At 47.8% G+C, this 17,146-nt stretch overlaps 1 protein-coding gene across 4 annotated transcripts in view; it reads left to right on the top strand.

Moving 5' to 3' along the window:
* Window positions 1–17,146, top strand: part of PDE2A (phosphodiesterase 2A) — a 386,975-nt gene that overhangs the window by 189,728 nt on the left and 180,101 nt on the right. For all 4 annotated transcript variants that reach the window (XM_066588384.1, XM_066588383.1, XM_066588382.1 and 1 more), the window contains one exon: window positions 8,456–8,544. In XM_066588384.1, coding sequence (XP_066444481.1) covers window positions 8,456–8,544 — 89 coding nt within the window. The remainder of the gene's footprint in view (window positions 1–8,455; window positions 8,545–17,146) is intronic.

The following is a 17,146-nucleotide window of genomic DNA, read 5'->3' as shown; positions in this document are numbered from 1 at the left end:
CTACATTTGGTGACATCCCCCACCAGACCCCGTTGTCAGCTCTACACCTGGTGGGTGGCCAATACATTTTCAACCTAGTGTAATATGGTCCGTCATAAGGGTTATTAATGACCAGTGGTCATTTCCATAAACAGTGGTCTTTTGAACCATAAATGTCTATTTCCATAAATCCCACGTGCATCTAATGTATCATGCCTCTTCATAACTCCAGCTCTCGACATTTTGCTGACTTTGCCTTCTCTCATCCCTCCTAACCAGGTTCAGACTCCCAGCTCCTCTGACTGTGGTCCTAGCTATGGTTCCTCTAGTTCCATAGAATTTTTACCCAATCTGGTGGGTCCGACCTTATGCCGAGGCCTGGGAGACATATAGTCCTATAACTTACATCCTTTTCCAGAGGACCCTGGAGAATTCACTTCCGCCTGTGCCATACCTGTACAATCACTGATTGTCTCACCCTCACCTGGTATCTGGACATTATAGAAGCCACAGCATCAGAGCAATTACTTTTGGTGCCTGGCCCTGGGGATCTGGGTGACACGGTGGGCGATTAGTGCTGAATACATCAGACTGGTTGAGCTGCAGATGGCCAAGTTGGATACAAAAGACTGGAACAAGTAAATTTGCTGCTCGCTGTGTCATTGAGTTTTATAAGGGAGGTTTATTGAGCATGAAATTGGGATCAACTGTGTGTCATAGAATGGAGGAGGCGACAGCGATCCGCTGCTGAAGGAGAATATTCAGCCTGGAAAAAAAGTAAACACTTGTACAAAGAGAAGAAGAACATTAGTGTCACCTGCAGTGTGGCAGTAGGGAGACGTCCGAGATCAGTCACTGGAGAACCAGAGAGTTACACAAAGCCAATAACTGTCTACTAGGGAGTAAAGTGTCCCGGCCCCCAAATGTCAGCATGCCATTATCCGTCCCCCAAATGTCAGCGTGTAATTATACCGTCCCCCAAATGTCAGCTTGTCATTATCCCGTCCCCGAAGTGTCAGCGTGTCATTATCCTGTACCCCAAGTGTCAGCGTGTCATTATACCGTCCCCCAAATGTCAGCGTGTCATTATCCCGTCCCCCAAATGTCAGCGTGTCATTATCCTGCACCCCAAGTGTCAGCGTGTCATTATCCCGTCCCCCAAGTGTCAGTGTGTCATTATCCTGTACCCCAAGTATCAGTGTGTCATTATCCCGTCCCCCAAGTGTCTGTGTCTCAATAGCCATCCCCCAAATGTCAGCATGTCATTATTCTGTACCCCAAGTGTCAGCGTGTCATTATCCCATCCCCCAAGTGTCAGCGTGTCATTATCCCATCCCCCAAATGTCAGCGTGTCATTATCCTGTACCCCAAGGGTCAGCGTGTCATTATCCCGTCCCCCCAAGTATCAGCGTGTCATCATCCCCTCCCCCAAGTGTCAGCGTGTCATTATCCCGTCCCCCCAAGTATCAGCGTGTCATTATCCCGTCCCCCAAGTGTCAGCGTGTCATTATCCAGTCCCCCAAGTGTCAGCGTGTCATTATTCTGTACCCCATGTGTCAGCGTGTCATTATCCTGTACCCCATGTGTCAGCGTGTCATCATCCCATCCCCTAAGTGTCAGTCTGTCTTTATCCCGTCCCCCAAGTATCAGCGTGTCATCATCCCGTCCCCTAAGTGTCAGTCTGTCATTATCCCGTCCCCCAAGTGTCAGCGTCTCATTATCCGTCCCCCAAATGTCAGCATGTCATTATTCTGTACCCCAAGTGTCAGCGTGCCATTATCTCGTCCCCCAAGGGTCAGCGTGTTATTATCCCATCCCCCTAAATGTCAGCGTGTCATTATCCTGTACCCCAAGGGTCAGCGTGTCATTATCCCATCCCCCCAAGTATCAGTGTGCCATCATCCCCTCCCCCAAGTATCAGCGAGTCATCATCCCGTCCCCCAAGTGTCAGCCTGTCATTATCCCGTCCCCCAAGTATCAGCGTGTCATCATCCCGTCTCCTAAGTGTCAGCGTGTCATTATCCTGTCCCCCAAGTGTCAGCGTGTCATTATCCTGTCCCCCAAGTGTCAGCGTGTCATTATCCCGTCCCCCAAGTGTCAGCGTCTCATTATCCATCCCCCAAATGTCAGCATGTCATTATCCTGTACCCCAAGTGTCAGCGTGTCATTATCCCGTCCCCCAAGTGTCAGCGTTCATTATTCCGTCCCCCAAGAATCAGTGTGTCATCATCCCGTCCCCTAAGTGTCAGCGTGTCATTATCCCGTCCCACAAGTGTCAGCGTGTCATTATCCTGTCCCCCAAGTGTCAGCGTGTCATTATCCCATCCCACAAGTGTCAGCGTGTCATTATCCCGTCCCCCAAGTGTCAGCGTGTCATTATTCCATCCCCCAAGTGTCAGCGTGTCATTATCCCGTCCCACAAGTGTCAGCGTGTCATTATCCCGTCCCCCAAGTGTCAGCGTGTCATTATCCCGTCCCACAAGTGTCAGCGTGTCATTATCCCGTCCCCCAAGTGTCAGCGTGTCATTATCCTGTCCCCCAAGTATCAGCGTGTCATTATCCTGTCCCCCAAGTGTCAGTGTGTCATTATCCTGTCCCCCAAATGTCAGCATGTCATTATCCCATCCCCCAAGTGTCAGCGTGTCATTATCCCGTCCCCCCATGTGTCAGCGTGTCATTATTCTATCCTCCAAGTGTCAGCGTGTCATTATCCCATCCCCCAAGTGTCAGCGTCTCATTAGCCCGTCCCCCCAAGTGTCAGCGTCTCATTATCCCGTCCCCCCAAGTGTCAGCGTGTCATTATCCTGTCCCCCAAGTATCAGCGTGTCATTATCCCGTCCCCCAAGTGTCAGCGTGTCATTATCCTGTCCCCCAAGTGTCAGCATGTCATTATCCCGTCCCCCAAGTGTGAGCGTGTCATTATTCCATCCCCCAAGTGTCAGCGTGTCATTATCCTGTACCCTAAGTATCAGGGTGTCATTATCCTGTCCCCCAAGTGTCAGCGTGCCATTGTCCTGTCCCCCAAGTGTCAGCGTGTCATTATCCTGTTCCCCAAGTGTCAGCGTGTCATTATCCCGTCCCCCAAGTGTCAGCGTGTCATTATCCCGTCCCCCAAGTGTCAGCGTGTCATTATTACATCCCCCAAATGTCAGCGTGTCGTTATCCTGTCCCCCAAGTATCTGCGTGTCATTATCCCATCCCCCAAGTGTCAGTGTGTCATTATCCTGTCCCCTAAGTGTCAGCGTGTCATTATTCCATCCCCCAAGTGTCAGCGTGTCATTATCCTGTACCCTAAGTATCAGGGTGTCATTATCCTGTCCCCCAAGTGTCAGCGTGTCATTATCCTGTCCCCCAAGTATCAGCGTGTCATTGTCCTGTCCCCCAAGTGTCAGCGTGTCATTATCCTGTCCCCCAAGTGTCAGCGTGTCATTATCCCGTCCCCCAAGTGTCAGCGTGTCATTATTACATCCCCCAAGTGTCAGCGTGTCGTTATCCTGTCCCCCAAGTATCTGCGTGTCATTATCCTGTACCCCAAGTATCAGCGTGTCATTATCCTGTCCCCCAAGTATCAGCGTGTCATTATTCCAACCCCCAAGTGTCAGCGAGTCATTATCCCATCCCCCAAGTGTCAGCGTGTCATTATTCCATCCCCCGAGTGTCAGCGTGTCATTATCCTATCCCACAAGTGTCAGCGTGTCATTATCCCATCCCCCAAATGTCAGCGTGTATTTATCCCGTCCCCCAAGTATCAGCGTGTCATTATCCCGTCCCCCAAGTGTCAGCGTGTCATTATTCCAACCCCCAAGTGTCAGCGAGTCATTATCCCATCCCCCAAGTGTCAGCGTGTCATTATTCCATCCCCCGAGTGTCAGCGTGTCATTATCCTATCCCACAAGTGTCAGCGTGTCATTATCCCATCCCCCAAATGTCAGCGTGTATTTATCCCGTCCCCCAAGTATCAGCGTGTCATTATCCCGTCCCCCAAGTGTCAGCGTGTCATTATCCCGTCCCCCAAGTGTCAGCGTGTCATTATCCTGTCCCCCAAGTGTCAGCGTGTCATTATCCCGTCCCCCAAGTGTCAGCCTGTCATTATCCTGCCCCCCAAGTATCAGCGTGTCATTATCCTGTCCCCCTAGTTTCAGCTTGTTATTATCCTGTCCCTCAAGTGTCAGCGTGTCATTATCCCGTCCCCCAAGTATCAGCGTGTCGTTATCCCATCCCCCATGTATCAGCATGTCATTATCCCGTCCCCCAGTATCAGCTTGTCATTACCCTGTCCCCCAAGTATCAGCGTGGCATTATCCCGTCCCCCAAGTGTCAGCGTGTCGTTATCCCATCCCCCAAGTGTCAGTGTGTCATTATCCCATCCCCCAAGTGTCATTATCCCGTCCCTCAAGTGTCAGCGTGTCATTATCCTGCCCCCCGAGTGTCAGCGTGTCATTATCCTGTCCCCCAAGTATCAGCGTGTCATTATCCTGTCCCCCAAGTGTCAGTGTTTCATTATCCTGTCCCCCCAAGTGTCAGCGTGTCATTATCCCGTCCCCCAAGTGTCAGCGTGTCATTATCCCGTCCCTCAAGTGTCAGCGTGTCATTATCCTGCCCCTCAAGTGTCAGCGTGTCATCATCCTGTACCCCAAGAGTCAGCTTGTCATTTTTCTGTCCTCCTTAATCTGTTAGCAGGACACTTGTCCCCCAATGACTCAGTACGCTTCTTACACATCAGTTCCACAGCCTGGCAATTAAATATGATCTACCTGGAGTCTCATTCAGGTTCAGGTGTTGTAGTGGGGCCTCTTCTGTGCCTTGTAGCTCACTATTACCACCTTAGGTACACTGAGATGAGATCTAACTTCTTGTTGGTATCGGAGGGCCAGGCTCACCAACCTGATCCTTATTGAACAAGCAGAATTATTGAACTGAACCTTGGAATAGTGAACACGGCACATAACATCCTCCAGTATTCCATATCAAGTAGGGTCCTGACTAATCAAAGAAGACTGATCAAAGTGCCCGACTCTCCCTCCTGCAAGCACCGCTGATGACCTATCGTGAGGATGGGACAACAATAGTTGTGGATAGGAAAACCCATTTAAATAGGGACTAAATAACAATCAGCCAGTCCTGCAACTTATAGACTATTTCTTCAAACATGTACATAACAGAGAGGCAGACCATGTGACTGCTATGGGGCCCCTGGAGAGAGGGGCCCCAGCTCTCATTGCATCCCTGTGTATTGAGAACATATGCAGGACTTTACTCCAAAGAGAAACTGCTTTGTTAGCAAAAACGAGATGGAGAATTGGCCAAAGGGTCACCTTAAAGGGCGTGCAATGGGAAACCAACACCAGGCTCCCCTCTTCTCTGTATACCACTGCATTTCTTATACTCTTATACTCTTATATATTCTTCGAAAAAAGGGGAACATCTAGAATTGGTTAAAAAATTCTCCTTTGAGTTTTTTCCTTTACCCCTTTTGCAGGGTGCATAAACTTTAGAAATGGCTGTGGAAACGAGACAAATTTTAGTGTTATGCTGGTTCAGCACCCTGGACAGGGACATAGAGGCCAAAGACACGAGAAACGAGAGGACTCTGACTTTTGTCTTCATCTATAGATTATGCTTATCAGTCAGTACAGATGGAGCAATTCTTAACATAACAGCACATCATGATATCTTCATAGGGCTGTAGTACATTGTAGTGAAGTTATTGTGATGGGTACTGCTTCTACTTGTGGAGAACACCAAGTAGCCATAAGGAAAATTAATAGGCCATGCAATGCTCTTTGGGACATTTTTATGCAAATGGCAGATGGTATAATGCCTGGGCAGCGCCACCTAACAGTATTAAAAGGTGAATTCCCTGTTGGTCCATGCCTGACCATCTAACAGGCGTTGTAACAGAAGAAAAGATTTAAGCCAAAAGAGAATTTTCTTCATTAAGGACAATATAACCAGGTCCATTTGTGTTTAATGGTTACTAAATCAGCAATATCATGACTGAGAAGAGGATTGGGGAGTCTAGATTGGTGGTTTACAAGGGGTATACCGCACAAGACCCCACCAAGGAAGGGAAGTCTGAATAAAGTTATCTCCTTGCTGAATGCAGGATTTAGGACCTTTCAGCACCATGGACAGGGATAAAGCACACAATAGAGTGCCATCTATGTGACTATAACTATGAAGGTTGATACTTTTGGCCACTTTTCTTTGCTGGATTCAGTCTTTTTTTGTAATGACCCCTGACATTGCCCATAAGATTCAGCACCATGGACAGGGACACAATGATAAAGCACACAACTATGAAGGTTCATGCCTTTAGTTACTCTACTCTACCAGATGAGGCTGTAATGACACCTTACATTGACCCCCATCCTGTAGCTCTGTGTCTATCCGCTCCGACACCGCACATTAAGAAACATGAGAGGGAACTAAGAAGAGCCCACGGCTTTATCAATAACCAGCCTTGTACATGGTGTTCGGGGAAATATGACCGGTGGGTGGATATCGGGGCAGGAAGTATAGATTCAGACTTGATGCCTAATTATTAGATATTTTTTGTCATTTCCTTGTTGAAAAGGCCGACAAAAGCAAATCATCTCAACGCAGGTTCTTATTGATGGCAACCAGGAATCTTCCTGCCTTATCTGATGATAATAAGGTGAATTCAATAACCTCCGATCCGGACTATTGAGCCAAAATCCTCAGGGAGCCGTCATTCAGACGTGTGTCGATCTGCACATGGGGAGGACACAGCAAAGTGATTCACTGGAGTATAAGCAATGAATTTGGTCATCTATTACAGTTGGCTTACCTCTCCTGTCTGCCATGACACGCATGTAGCTCTGCTTCCTAGCAGAAGTCTGTCTCCAGTGTCTGCTCGCTCACTGTCAGCAGCCTGAAGAGCACCTGTGCACACCTGACCATGCTCTTAAAGGGCCAATGCACACTTAATAAATTCCTCTTCTTCCAACCATCTGACACTTAGCTACATCTGGCCCCCTATGGATGGTGCATGAGTTGTGTTTTTTTTTTGGTCCTGCTTAAGGTGCTGCTTCAATATTGTCCTAATTCTCTGGTTCTGAATCTGGCTATCTCTGACTACGTTCCCGTCTCTGCTCCTGACCTCCACTCTATATGCCGCCTGCTCTGCCCTCTGGCCTGGTAGTAATGAATCTGTTCTTCATGATCCGATCACTGGATTGTTCCTCATGTTCTTCATCCTGAAGTTGTGCCGCCTACCCTGACCCGGATTGTCTGACTACGCTCCTGTTCATACCCTCATGTGCCTTGGTTTATAGTAATGTCAGCCTGGTGGGGTTAAAGAGGGAAGACCAGAGTACCTCATGGGTCGTCTCTGGATTTGGCCCTAAGCCAAATCAGTGTATAGCCAGTGGATCCTGAAATCATCATACCAATGGGGGCCATGGGAATTATAGATATTTGCAAGAGGGATTACATCTACCAGCAGCCATATGCATCTTTTTAGCACCCCCTTCTGGTCCTCTGTCCCAGCCATAGCACCGGACACAAACATGTAGACCCCTCTTGGCGCAGTCCTGATTCTGATCTTGTCCTTCTGGTTGACTCCACTCCATACTTGGCTTATCCTGACTACATGCCTGGTTTGCTTCCTGGCTCTTCTGTAGTTGCCTACACTGACCGCACCTTTATTAGCCCCCCCCCCCCCCATCTAGTAGCATTGGGCTCCTTTGGCCTTCAGATCTGCAGAAATTCCATATGGTGTAGATTCCACTCAGTGATGACACCGTTCTGCAGGAATATCGGCCCCTGCAGACAGGAAGCTTCTTGTAGTCCCTGCAGATTAGATGGCATTGCTGACATGTTCTGACCAGCTGACAGGAAGGGGTCAGCGATTCATGCTGCTTGCACCAAATTCTGACCTCCCCTCAGCAACAGAAATCTGGCTCCATCTGACCAGGAGATGTTTCTCCGCTGCTCAGTGATACAAGTTTTGTGCTCTTTTGCCCGCTGGAGTCTTTCTGTTTCTCTTAGACACAATGGCGCTGGAACTGGTCGCCCGCTGTTATACCATCCGTGCGGAGGAACGGCGAGTTGTGCATTCGGACACGTTAGTTGGAGCCCCAGCGTTGTATTCAGCTGTACAGCCTGTTGGTCAGAACGATTCCTGACATCCTCCTCCGACCCCTTTCAGTGATGAGTTTTCATCCACAGTAACCCCTTCCACTGGATGCTTTCCTCTGGTCTGATCTCAGCACTCATATGTGGCTGACACTGCTGTATGACCGGTCTTATAGGCGCTGGTTTGCTGTTACCATTACTGTACCGTTTCTCGCTCTGATCTTGAGCTCTGCTTTTCGTTGTGTCCTCTTGGTTGACTCTCTAATCCATTAGCCTTGTAGTCCCTACTCTTGGGTGGTCCTGACGACATCTCTGATTTGTATGTTGGGGGTCTGTAGTTCTGTCCGTGTTCTTCATGTTTCCTTCTGTATTTCAGGACAATGCCTTTATCTACCTGCTGGATGCCGAGGGTCGGTTGGTGTGCGATGACCCCTACCACGAGCTCCCCCCGGAAGGAAAACTCAGGTAAGAAAGCCCTTAAGTGAGGAGATCTGTTATATCTGGTGCCTAATGACTTCATGGAAACCATGCTGAGGATAGACTGGGGGCTGCGGATAGGAACCATCAGGGGATGTAAAGATTCTGATGGAATATAATTGTGCAAAATGATGTGTGAGGTTATATGGATGTGAGAGGTAAAATATAGTTCTACTGGTTATATGGAGGTATGTGAGATTATATGGAGGTTCACTGATCACGGACATGATATATAGGTGCACATTATTCGCTCTCCCCCTCTACTATACAGGATTCAGGTTTCTGGACTTCGGCAATGTTCGTTTGTCCAATTACATTTATATCTTTTACTACAATTAGGAAATTCACTTTTCTTTAAGGACTGGCAGCCTACGGGGGCTCTTGTATAAGGACTGGCAGCCTATGGGGGCTCTTGTATAAGGACTGGCAGCCTATGGGGGCTCTTGTATAAGGACTGGCAGTCAGTGGGGGCTCTTGTATAAGGACTGGCAGCCTACGGGGTCTCTTGTATAGGACTGGCAGCCTACAGTTTGGGACTTTTTTTTATGAGGATTGCAGTCTATAAGGGGATGTTTATGTGAAGATTTTACTATTAGGACTATCAGACTATAAGGGGATAGTTAATGAATGTCATTCTATAGGAGGTCCCTCACACATAAGAGCTTTCTATATGAGGAGTGTCAGTCTATAGGGGGTGTTTGTATAAAGACTGGCAGCTTATAGGGATCTTTATGTAAAGACTATCTATCTATAGTGGACTGTTTATATGGGTTTTGTCAGTCTATAAGGGATGTTACTATAAGGACTATCAGTCTATAGGAGGCTGTTTACATAGTTCTGCTGGTCTATAGGGGGATCCAATATATACATCTCCGCCTTCTCCGCGGCCCCCTGGACAGGAAACCTCAGACCTCCATATTACATTGAAGATACCCGACGGCTCTCCATTATTACCAGTCTTCATATTTCCAGTGAATTATTTTCTGGCGCTCTGAGGTATACATATATATAAGACTGCAGTCGCCGTCCGGGATGATACGAATCCCGTCAGTCGATAGGGAGGCAGACAATGAAATCCATCCACTCCCTGCGGCTCACGTCGGCGTTGTTCACACTATTGTCTCGGATGATGAGATCCGTCCTCGGGTTGTCAGACGCGGCGGCGGGATCATCCCCCGGCATCTCCATGTAATTCTCAGCTGCGGCTGAATCCTATTATCACCTCCCACCCCCAGCGGTTAGTGCACCAAGGCGCGCCGTCCGTCCGCGCCGCTCTCCTCACCAACAGGCAACGTTTTCTGGATAAATCTCCAGACATTTTCAGCAAGAAGATCAGAACCAAAAGCAGAAACCGCAGAAATAGGCGAAGATTATTATGGGGGAGGGGATGGGAGATGCTTATCACTGCAGTATACTGACCACAGTCATGTATGTATCTGTATACCTTCTATACACCACCATATAGCCAGTACGCCTCTATATACCTCTTATACCCCTATACAAGAAGAACACCTCCATACAACCGGCGTCACCCGTAATACAAACAGTACACCTCCACACAACCAGCGTCACCCATAATACAGCCAGTACACCTCCACACAACCGGCGTCCCCCATAACACAGCCAGTACACCTCCACACAACCAGCGTCACCCATAATACAGCCAGTACACCTCCACACAACCGGCGTCACCCATAACACAGCCAGTAGACCTCCACACAACCGGCGTCACCCATAATACAGCCAGTACACCTCCATACAACCGGCGTCACCCATAACACAGCCAGTACATCTCCATACAACCGGCGTCACCCATAATACAGCCAGAAGACCTCCACACAACCAGCGTCACCCATAATACAGCCAGTATACCTTCTTACATCCAGTGTCACCCATAATACAACCAGTATACCTCCATACAACCGGCGTCACCCATAATACAGCCAGTAGACCTCCACACAACCAGCGTCACCCATAATACAGCCAGTACACCTCCATACAACCAGCATCACCCATAATACAGCCAGTACACATCCATACACCCAGCATCACCCATAATACAACCAGTACACCTCCACACAACCGGCGTCACCCATAACACAGCCAGTACACCTCCATACAACCGGCGTCACCCATAATACAGCCAGTACACCTCCACACAACCGGCGTCACCCATAATACAGCCAGTACACCTCCATACAACCAGCATCACCCATAATACAGCCAGTACACCTCCATACACCCAGCATCACCCATAATACAACCAGTACACCTCCACACAACCGCCGACACCCATAATACAGCCAGTATACCTCCATATAACCGGCGTCACCCGTAATACAACCAGTACACCTCCACACAACCAGCATCACCCATAATACAGCCAGTACACCTCCACACAACCAGCATCACCCATAATACAGCCAGTACACCTTCACACAACCAGCATCACCCATAATACAGCCAGTACACCTTCACACAACCAGCATCACCCATAATACAGCCAGTACACCTCCACACAACCAGCGTCACCCATAATACAACCAGTACACCTCCACACAACCAGCGTCACCCATAATACAGCCAGTATACCTCCATATAACTAGCGTCACCCATAATACAGCCAGTATACCTCCACACAACCAGCATCACCCATAATACAGCCAGTACACCTCCACACAACCAGCGTCACCCATAATACTGCCAGTACACCTGCACACAGCCAGCATCACCTATAATCCAACCAGTATACCTCCATACAACCGGTGTCACCCATAACACAGCCAGTACACCTCCACACAACTAGCATCACCCATAATACAGCCAGTACACCTCCACACAAACAGCAACACCCATAATACAGGCAGTATACCTCCATACAACCGGCGTCACCCGTAATACAACCAGTACACCCCCACACAACCGGCGTCACCCATAATACAGCCGGTACACTTCCACACAACCAGCATCACCCACAATACAGCCAGTATACCTTCTTACATCCAGTGTCACCCATAATACAACCAGTACACCTCCACACAACCAGCATCACCCATAATACAGCCAGTATACCTCCATATAACCAGCGTCACCCATAATACAACCAGTACACCTCCACACAGCCAGCATCACCCATAATACAGCCAGTACACCTCCACACAACCAGCGTCACCCATAATACTGCCAGTACACCTGCACACAGCCAGCATCACCTATAATCCAACCAGTATACCTCCATATAACCAGCGTCACCCATAATACAACCAGTACACATCCACACAACCAGCATCACCCATAATACAGCCAGTACACCTTCACACAACCAGCGTCACCCATAATACTGCCAGTACACCTGCACACAGCCAGCATCACCTATAATCCAACCAGTATACCTCCATACAACCAGCGTCACCCGTAATACAACCAGTACACCCCCACACAACCGGCGTGACCCATAATACACCCAGTACACCTCCACACAACCAGCATCACCCACAATACAGCCAGTATACCTTCTTACATCCAGCGTCACCCATAATACAGCCAGTACACCTCCACGCAACCAGCGTGACCCATAATAAAGCCAGTACACCTCCACATAACCAGTGCCACCCATAATACAGCCAGTACACCTCCACATAACCAGCGTCACCCATAATACAGCCAGTACACATCCACACCACCAGCGTCACCCATAATACAGCCAGTACACATCCACATAACCAGCGTCACCCATAATACAGCCAGTACACATCCACACAACCAGCATCACCCATAATACAGCCAGTACACCTCCACACACCCAGCGTCACCCATAATACAGCTAGTACACATCAACACAACCAGTGTCACCCATAATACAGCTAATATACCTCCACACAACCAGCATCATCCATAATACAGCCAGTACACCTCCACACAACCAGCGTCACCCATAATACAGCCAGTACACCTCCACACAACCAGCGTCAGCCATAATACACTCAGTACACCTCCATATAACCAGTATCACCTATAATAGAACCAGTACACCTCCACACAACCAGTGTCACCCATAATACACCCAGTTTACCTCCATACAACCAGCATCACCCATAATACAGCCAGTGCACCTCCACACAACCAGCGTCACCCATAAAACAGCCAGTACACCTCCATACAACCAGCATCACCCATGATACAGCCAGTACACCTCCACACAACCAGCGTCACCCATAATACAGCCAGTACACCTCCACACAACCAGCGTCACCCATAATACAGCCAGTACACCTCCACACAACCAGCATCACCCATGATACAGCCAGTACACCTCCACACAACCAGCGTCACCCATAAAACAGCCAGTACACCTCCACACAACCAGCGTCACCCATAATACAGCCAGTACACCTCCACACAACCAGCGTCACCCATAAAACAGCCAGTACACCTCCATACAACCAGCATCACCCATGATACAGCCAGTACACCTCCACACAACCAGCGTCACCCATAAAACAGCCAGTACACCTCCACACAACCAGCGTCACCCATAATACAGCCAGTACACCTCCACACAACCAGCTACACCCATAATACAACCAGTACACCTCCACACAACCAGCGCCACCCATAATACAGCCAGTACACCTCCACACAACCAGCTACACCCATAATACAACCAGTACACATCCACACAACCAGCGCCACCCATAATACAACCAGTACACATCCACACAACCAGCGCCACCCATAATACAGCCAGTACACCTCCACACAACCAGCATCACCCATAATACAGCCAGTACACATCCACACAACCAGCGCCACCCATAATACAGCCAGTACACCTCCACACAACCAGCATCACCCATAATACAGCCAGTACACCTCCACACAACCAGCATCACCCATAATACAGCCAGTGAAGCTCCATAGAATTACGATTAACCCCCATAGAACTGGGAACTGCTTACAGGGAAGGTAACGTCACAAAATGTCCTTTTCTATTTTCTATAGTTTTAATGTTAAATACAATTTTTTTAAATAATTTTTGGTATTTTTTTTTTCACTGTCAGGGCGGATTCAGAGGAGCGCGGTGTTGTCCCCTTATACGGCCGTGATAATTACGATCGCATAACAGGACAAAACTAAACCACTGATATCATTGGATTTCCCACAATTCCTAATTGTTAATTGTACGGGCGAGTAAAGATGGGACCTATTTTACCTTTCCAGCACGTAGTGAATACCGTGTGTGAGGAGGACCGGGTGGATCCTGTCTTACCGCTGTCTTTTCAAACTTCTGCTCTTTGGGATACAGTTTGAAAAGGCGGTGAAAGAGAAGGAATCCCCCTCGTTCAGGTGCAACTACACTCCGTGCCGCCGAATGTACTTGCACCCACGTTCTTGGGGATAAGCCCTAAAATCCTGCAGTTCTCACACTGACCACTTGGGCTTACAGTAGTCTGACACTTCCTCTTCTGTAGAGAAAACTTCTCAAGTATCATCTCATCATCATTTATAGCAGTTAAAGGGGTTGTCCAGCATTGAGGAGCCCTGTATCGGGTCGAGCTGTGCTAAAAGTTTAGTTTGGTATGACCAAAGCCTCGGGAGATGTAACTTCTTTTTTCCTTCTTTTCTGTCTTTTTCCTTAATTTTCCTCCTCTTTCATTCTTCTCTCTTCTTCTCCATCATTTTTCTTCTTTTTCTTTCTTTCTTCCTTCCTTTTCCTTGACTATTGTCACCGTCTTAACAGCTCAGCAGTCTCAGTTACCCTCCTTGGTGACCTTAGAGTGTTATTCAGGGCTTTTATGGCTCTTAGAGTTAGACACCAGTTTTATAGGCATTACTGAAACTAACATTTTACCCAAATAAGGCAAATCAACCAATCCAAACTTTTGAAAAGTTCCCTCATCGCCACTCAGGATAGGTCCTCAGTAGTTGGCCGGCAGGGTCTGTTGCTGAGGACACCATCCAATCTGCTGTTCACAATGTACGGAGCTGGGAGCCAACGACTTTGCAGGGACCATTGGCTGGTATTACAGGCACTGTTCTTATTAATGGGCCACTACGTCAAAAACACATTTTTCCATCCCTGTCTCCGTCACCTGATTATCACACTTCGGAGGTCTCCTCCATGTATTACACTCAGTTCCCTACAGTGCAGCAACCCGTCTGATGCTTATCAAACACTATCTTGAGAGTGAGAATTTCTACTTTCACTTTCAAATTTAACCCATAATGCATCAGTAAAGCATTCGCTAGAGGCTCTGCCATTTCTGACTTCTGGGGGAAGAGTTTAATTCTAATTACTCACTATTTTTACATAAATAAACTATAGACCATAAGTATCCAGTCAGGAGGGTGAGCTGTGATCTCCTCTATTATACCTGTCTGATCTTCATCGGTAACTGTAATAGGAGTGTCTGTGACCCCCTCGATGCAGTTTCAGTGGTAGAATTCTCATAGAGACTAACAGACTGACTAGAAAAAAAATGAACATATACCCCAAGTAGATCTGAGCTGATCAGAACTGAGATCACATGACCATCTGAGGAGAAAGAGGCCAAGAGTGTCAGACAGAAAGGAATAACTAACTAAGGTAACACTAGCCAACATATATACTTGGGGAATGGGGGAGGCAGCTACATCAGGAAAGTGGGAAAAAAATCATTGGAGTGGCCCTTTAAATTCAATAAGAACAGTGCCTGAAATAAGAGCCCGGACTGCTGGGGTGCCTCCAGCTCCATACACTGCAGCCCGGGGCACAGCTCTTCCGTGGTGGACCCCTCTCATCAACTACTGATTACCTATCCTTTGAAAAAGTCATCAATGTATCAAAACTGACCGTCCCTTTAAGGTCCTGTTATGGCGGGTTGTATTACATTGGGGTGCTGATGTTGCTACTGACTCTATTCTGGAGGAGACGTTCCATGGTAGTCGAGCGGTTGTCAGTAATGACTTTCTAGATGAAGACGCCGCTCTGCCGCGGACCGGAAATATTACAGAATAATCGTTACTTTACCCTCTGCACTCCTGCTGATTAACCTAAAACGCGAATGGACTATAAATGCGCCAATTCAGTGCCCCGTCCTTTTGTAATTATCCTCCATCCCCTCCGGCATGCTAATCAGCAGCAAGGAACTATTGAATATCCTTGGTACCTTCAGAGCTGCGCTCTGCTCATAGCCGTGCACTTACCCGTCTTTTGTCTGAACTCACCCATGAAATCCTAAAACTGAATGCCGAGAAACCAAAGCTAATAAAGTGAAGTCAGAGCTGCGTCTCACCGCATGTTGGACTCCGGCATCTCCTGGCCGGGGTGCAGTGGGTGAAGCGTGCCGGGCACTCCAGCAGGGAGTGGGGCCATACAGACAGGCCAACATGTCTTATTCTTGGACCTCAGGTGGCGCACAGAGGACGCCCATGGAGCCTCCGTTTTTTACAGATTTTTAGGATTTTAAGCAATCTTAGAAAAACACTGGGCCTCCTTCCATCCTCTTTGCATGCTAGAGATAATATGCGACCCACCTAACCAAAAGGACACGCATGACGCGTACGGATGCAAGACGGGCACACAGGTAGATTAACCTCTTCCAAATCGCCAAACGCAAACAATTGTCCTGTGGTCGTGAAGTGTTTATGGACCGGGTTCGGGAGCAAAAATGTTCTCCATACCCGGCGGCTAGCTCTGATCACCACAGTTAACTGTTTAGATGCTGCAGTCAAAGCTGACCGCACGTCAGCAGGTAGAGGGACCCCCTCTCTCACCCCATTTGCACCTCCTGCAATATGATTGGTGCTGATGGGCTAGCATGACAGCCAGTAGCCTGCTGCAGGCTCCCACAGCTGCCAAACGTTGATGCGTATCAAGCCCTTGCCCGTGGCAAAGGCTTCATAGGCATCATTAAAAAAATCACTATATACTGCAATACTGAAGTATTACAGCATATAAACTAGAAGCGATTGCAAGTTTAAGCCCCCTGTGGACACCAAATAAAGGTGTAGTAATGGATTTAGTAAAGTGTTTGAATAGCTCAAAGAAATGTAAAAAGATTAAAAGTAAAAAAAAAGTCATTTCCCATTCTACAAAAAAAATAAGCAATTAACCCCCCCCCCCCCATGTTTGGTATGTGCGTATACGTAAAGGTCCGAACGATTACAATCTCACAAAGTGTATCCTGCAGGGTGAAGGCTGTAAGGGCAGAATACTAGAATTGCATTTGTTCTGTTACCCTAGGTCCCAAAAAATTTGAATAAAAATTGATGAAAAAGGCACAAGATGGTACTAATACAAACTACGGCTCACGCCGCAAAAGACGGCCCTCACACCGGCCAATCGCTAAAAAATTACAGAAGTTATGGTCCAAGAATACGGCGGCAGGAAGCAGTTTTCGTTTAAGAAAAAAATTAATTAAATGTTAAACATTAAAAACAGGAAAAAAGCTATAAATTTGGTATCATCGTAATCGGTTTTCTTTTTTCCCTCCCTTAAAACTTGTAAAACTTTTTTGGTACATGTGTCCCACATAATCACCAGCCCTCACATGGCGATCTCAATAGAAAAACAAACAAGTTACGGTTCTCGGAAGGCGGGCGAAAAAAC

This window comes from Eleutherodactylus coqui, chromosome 1 (assembly GCF_035609145.1).
Source record: "Eleutherodactylus coqui strain aEleCoq1 chromosome 1, aEleCoq1.hap1, whole genome shotgun sequence".
NCBI classification, from domain to species: domain Eukaryota; kingdom Metazoa; phylum Chordata; class Amphibia; order Anura; family Eleutherodactylidae; genus Eleutherodactylus; species Eleutherodactylus coqui.
The sequence above is the reverse complement of the archived record's forward strand: the minus strand, read 5'-3'. Positions and strand labels throughout refer to the sequence as shown.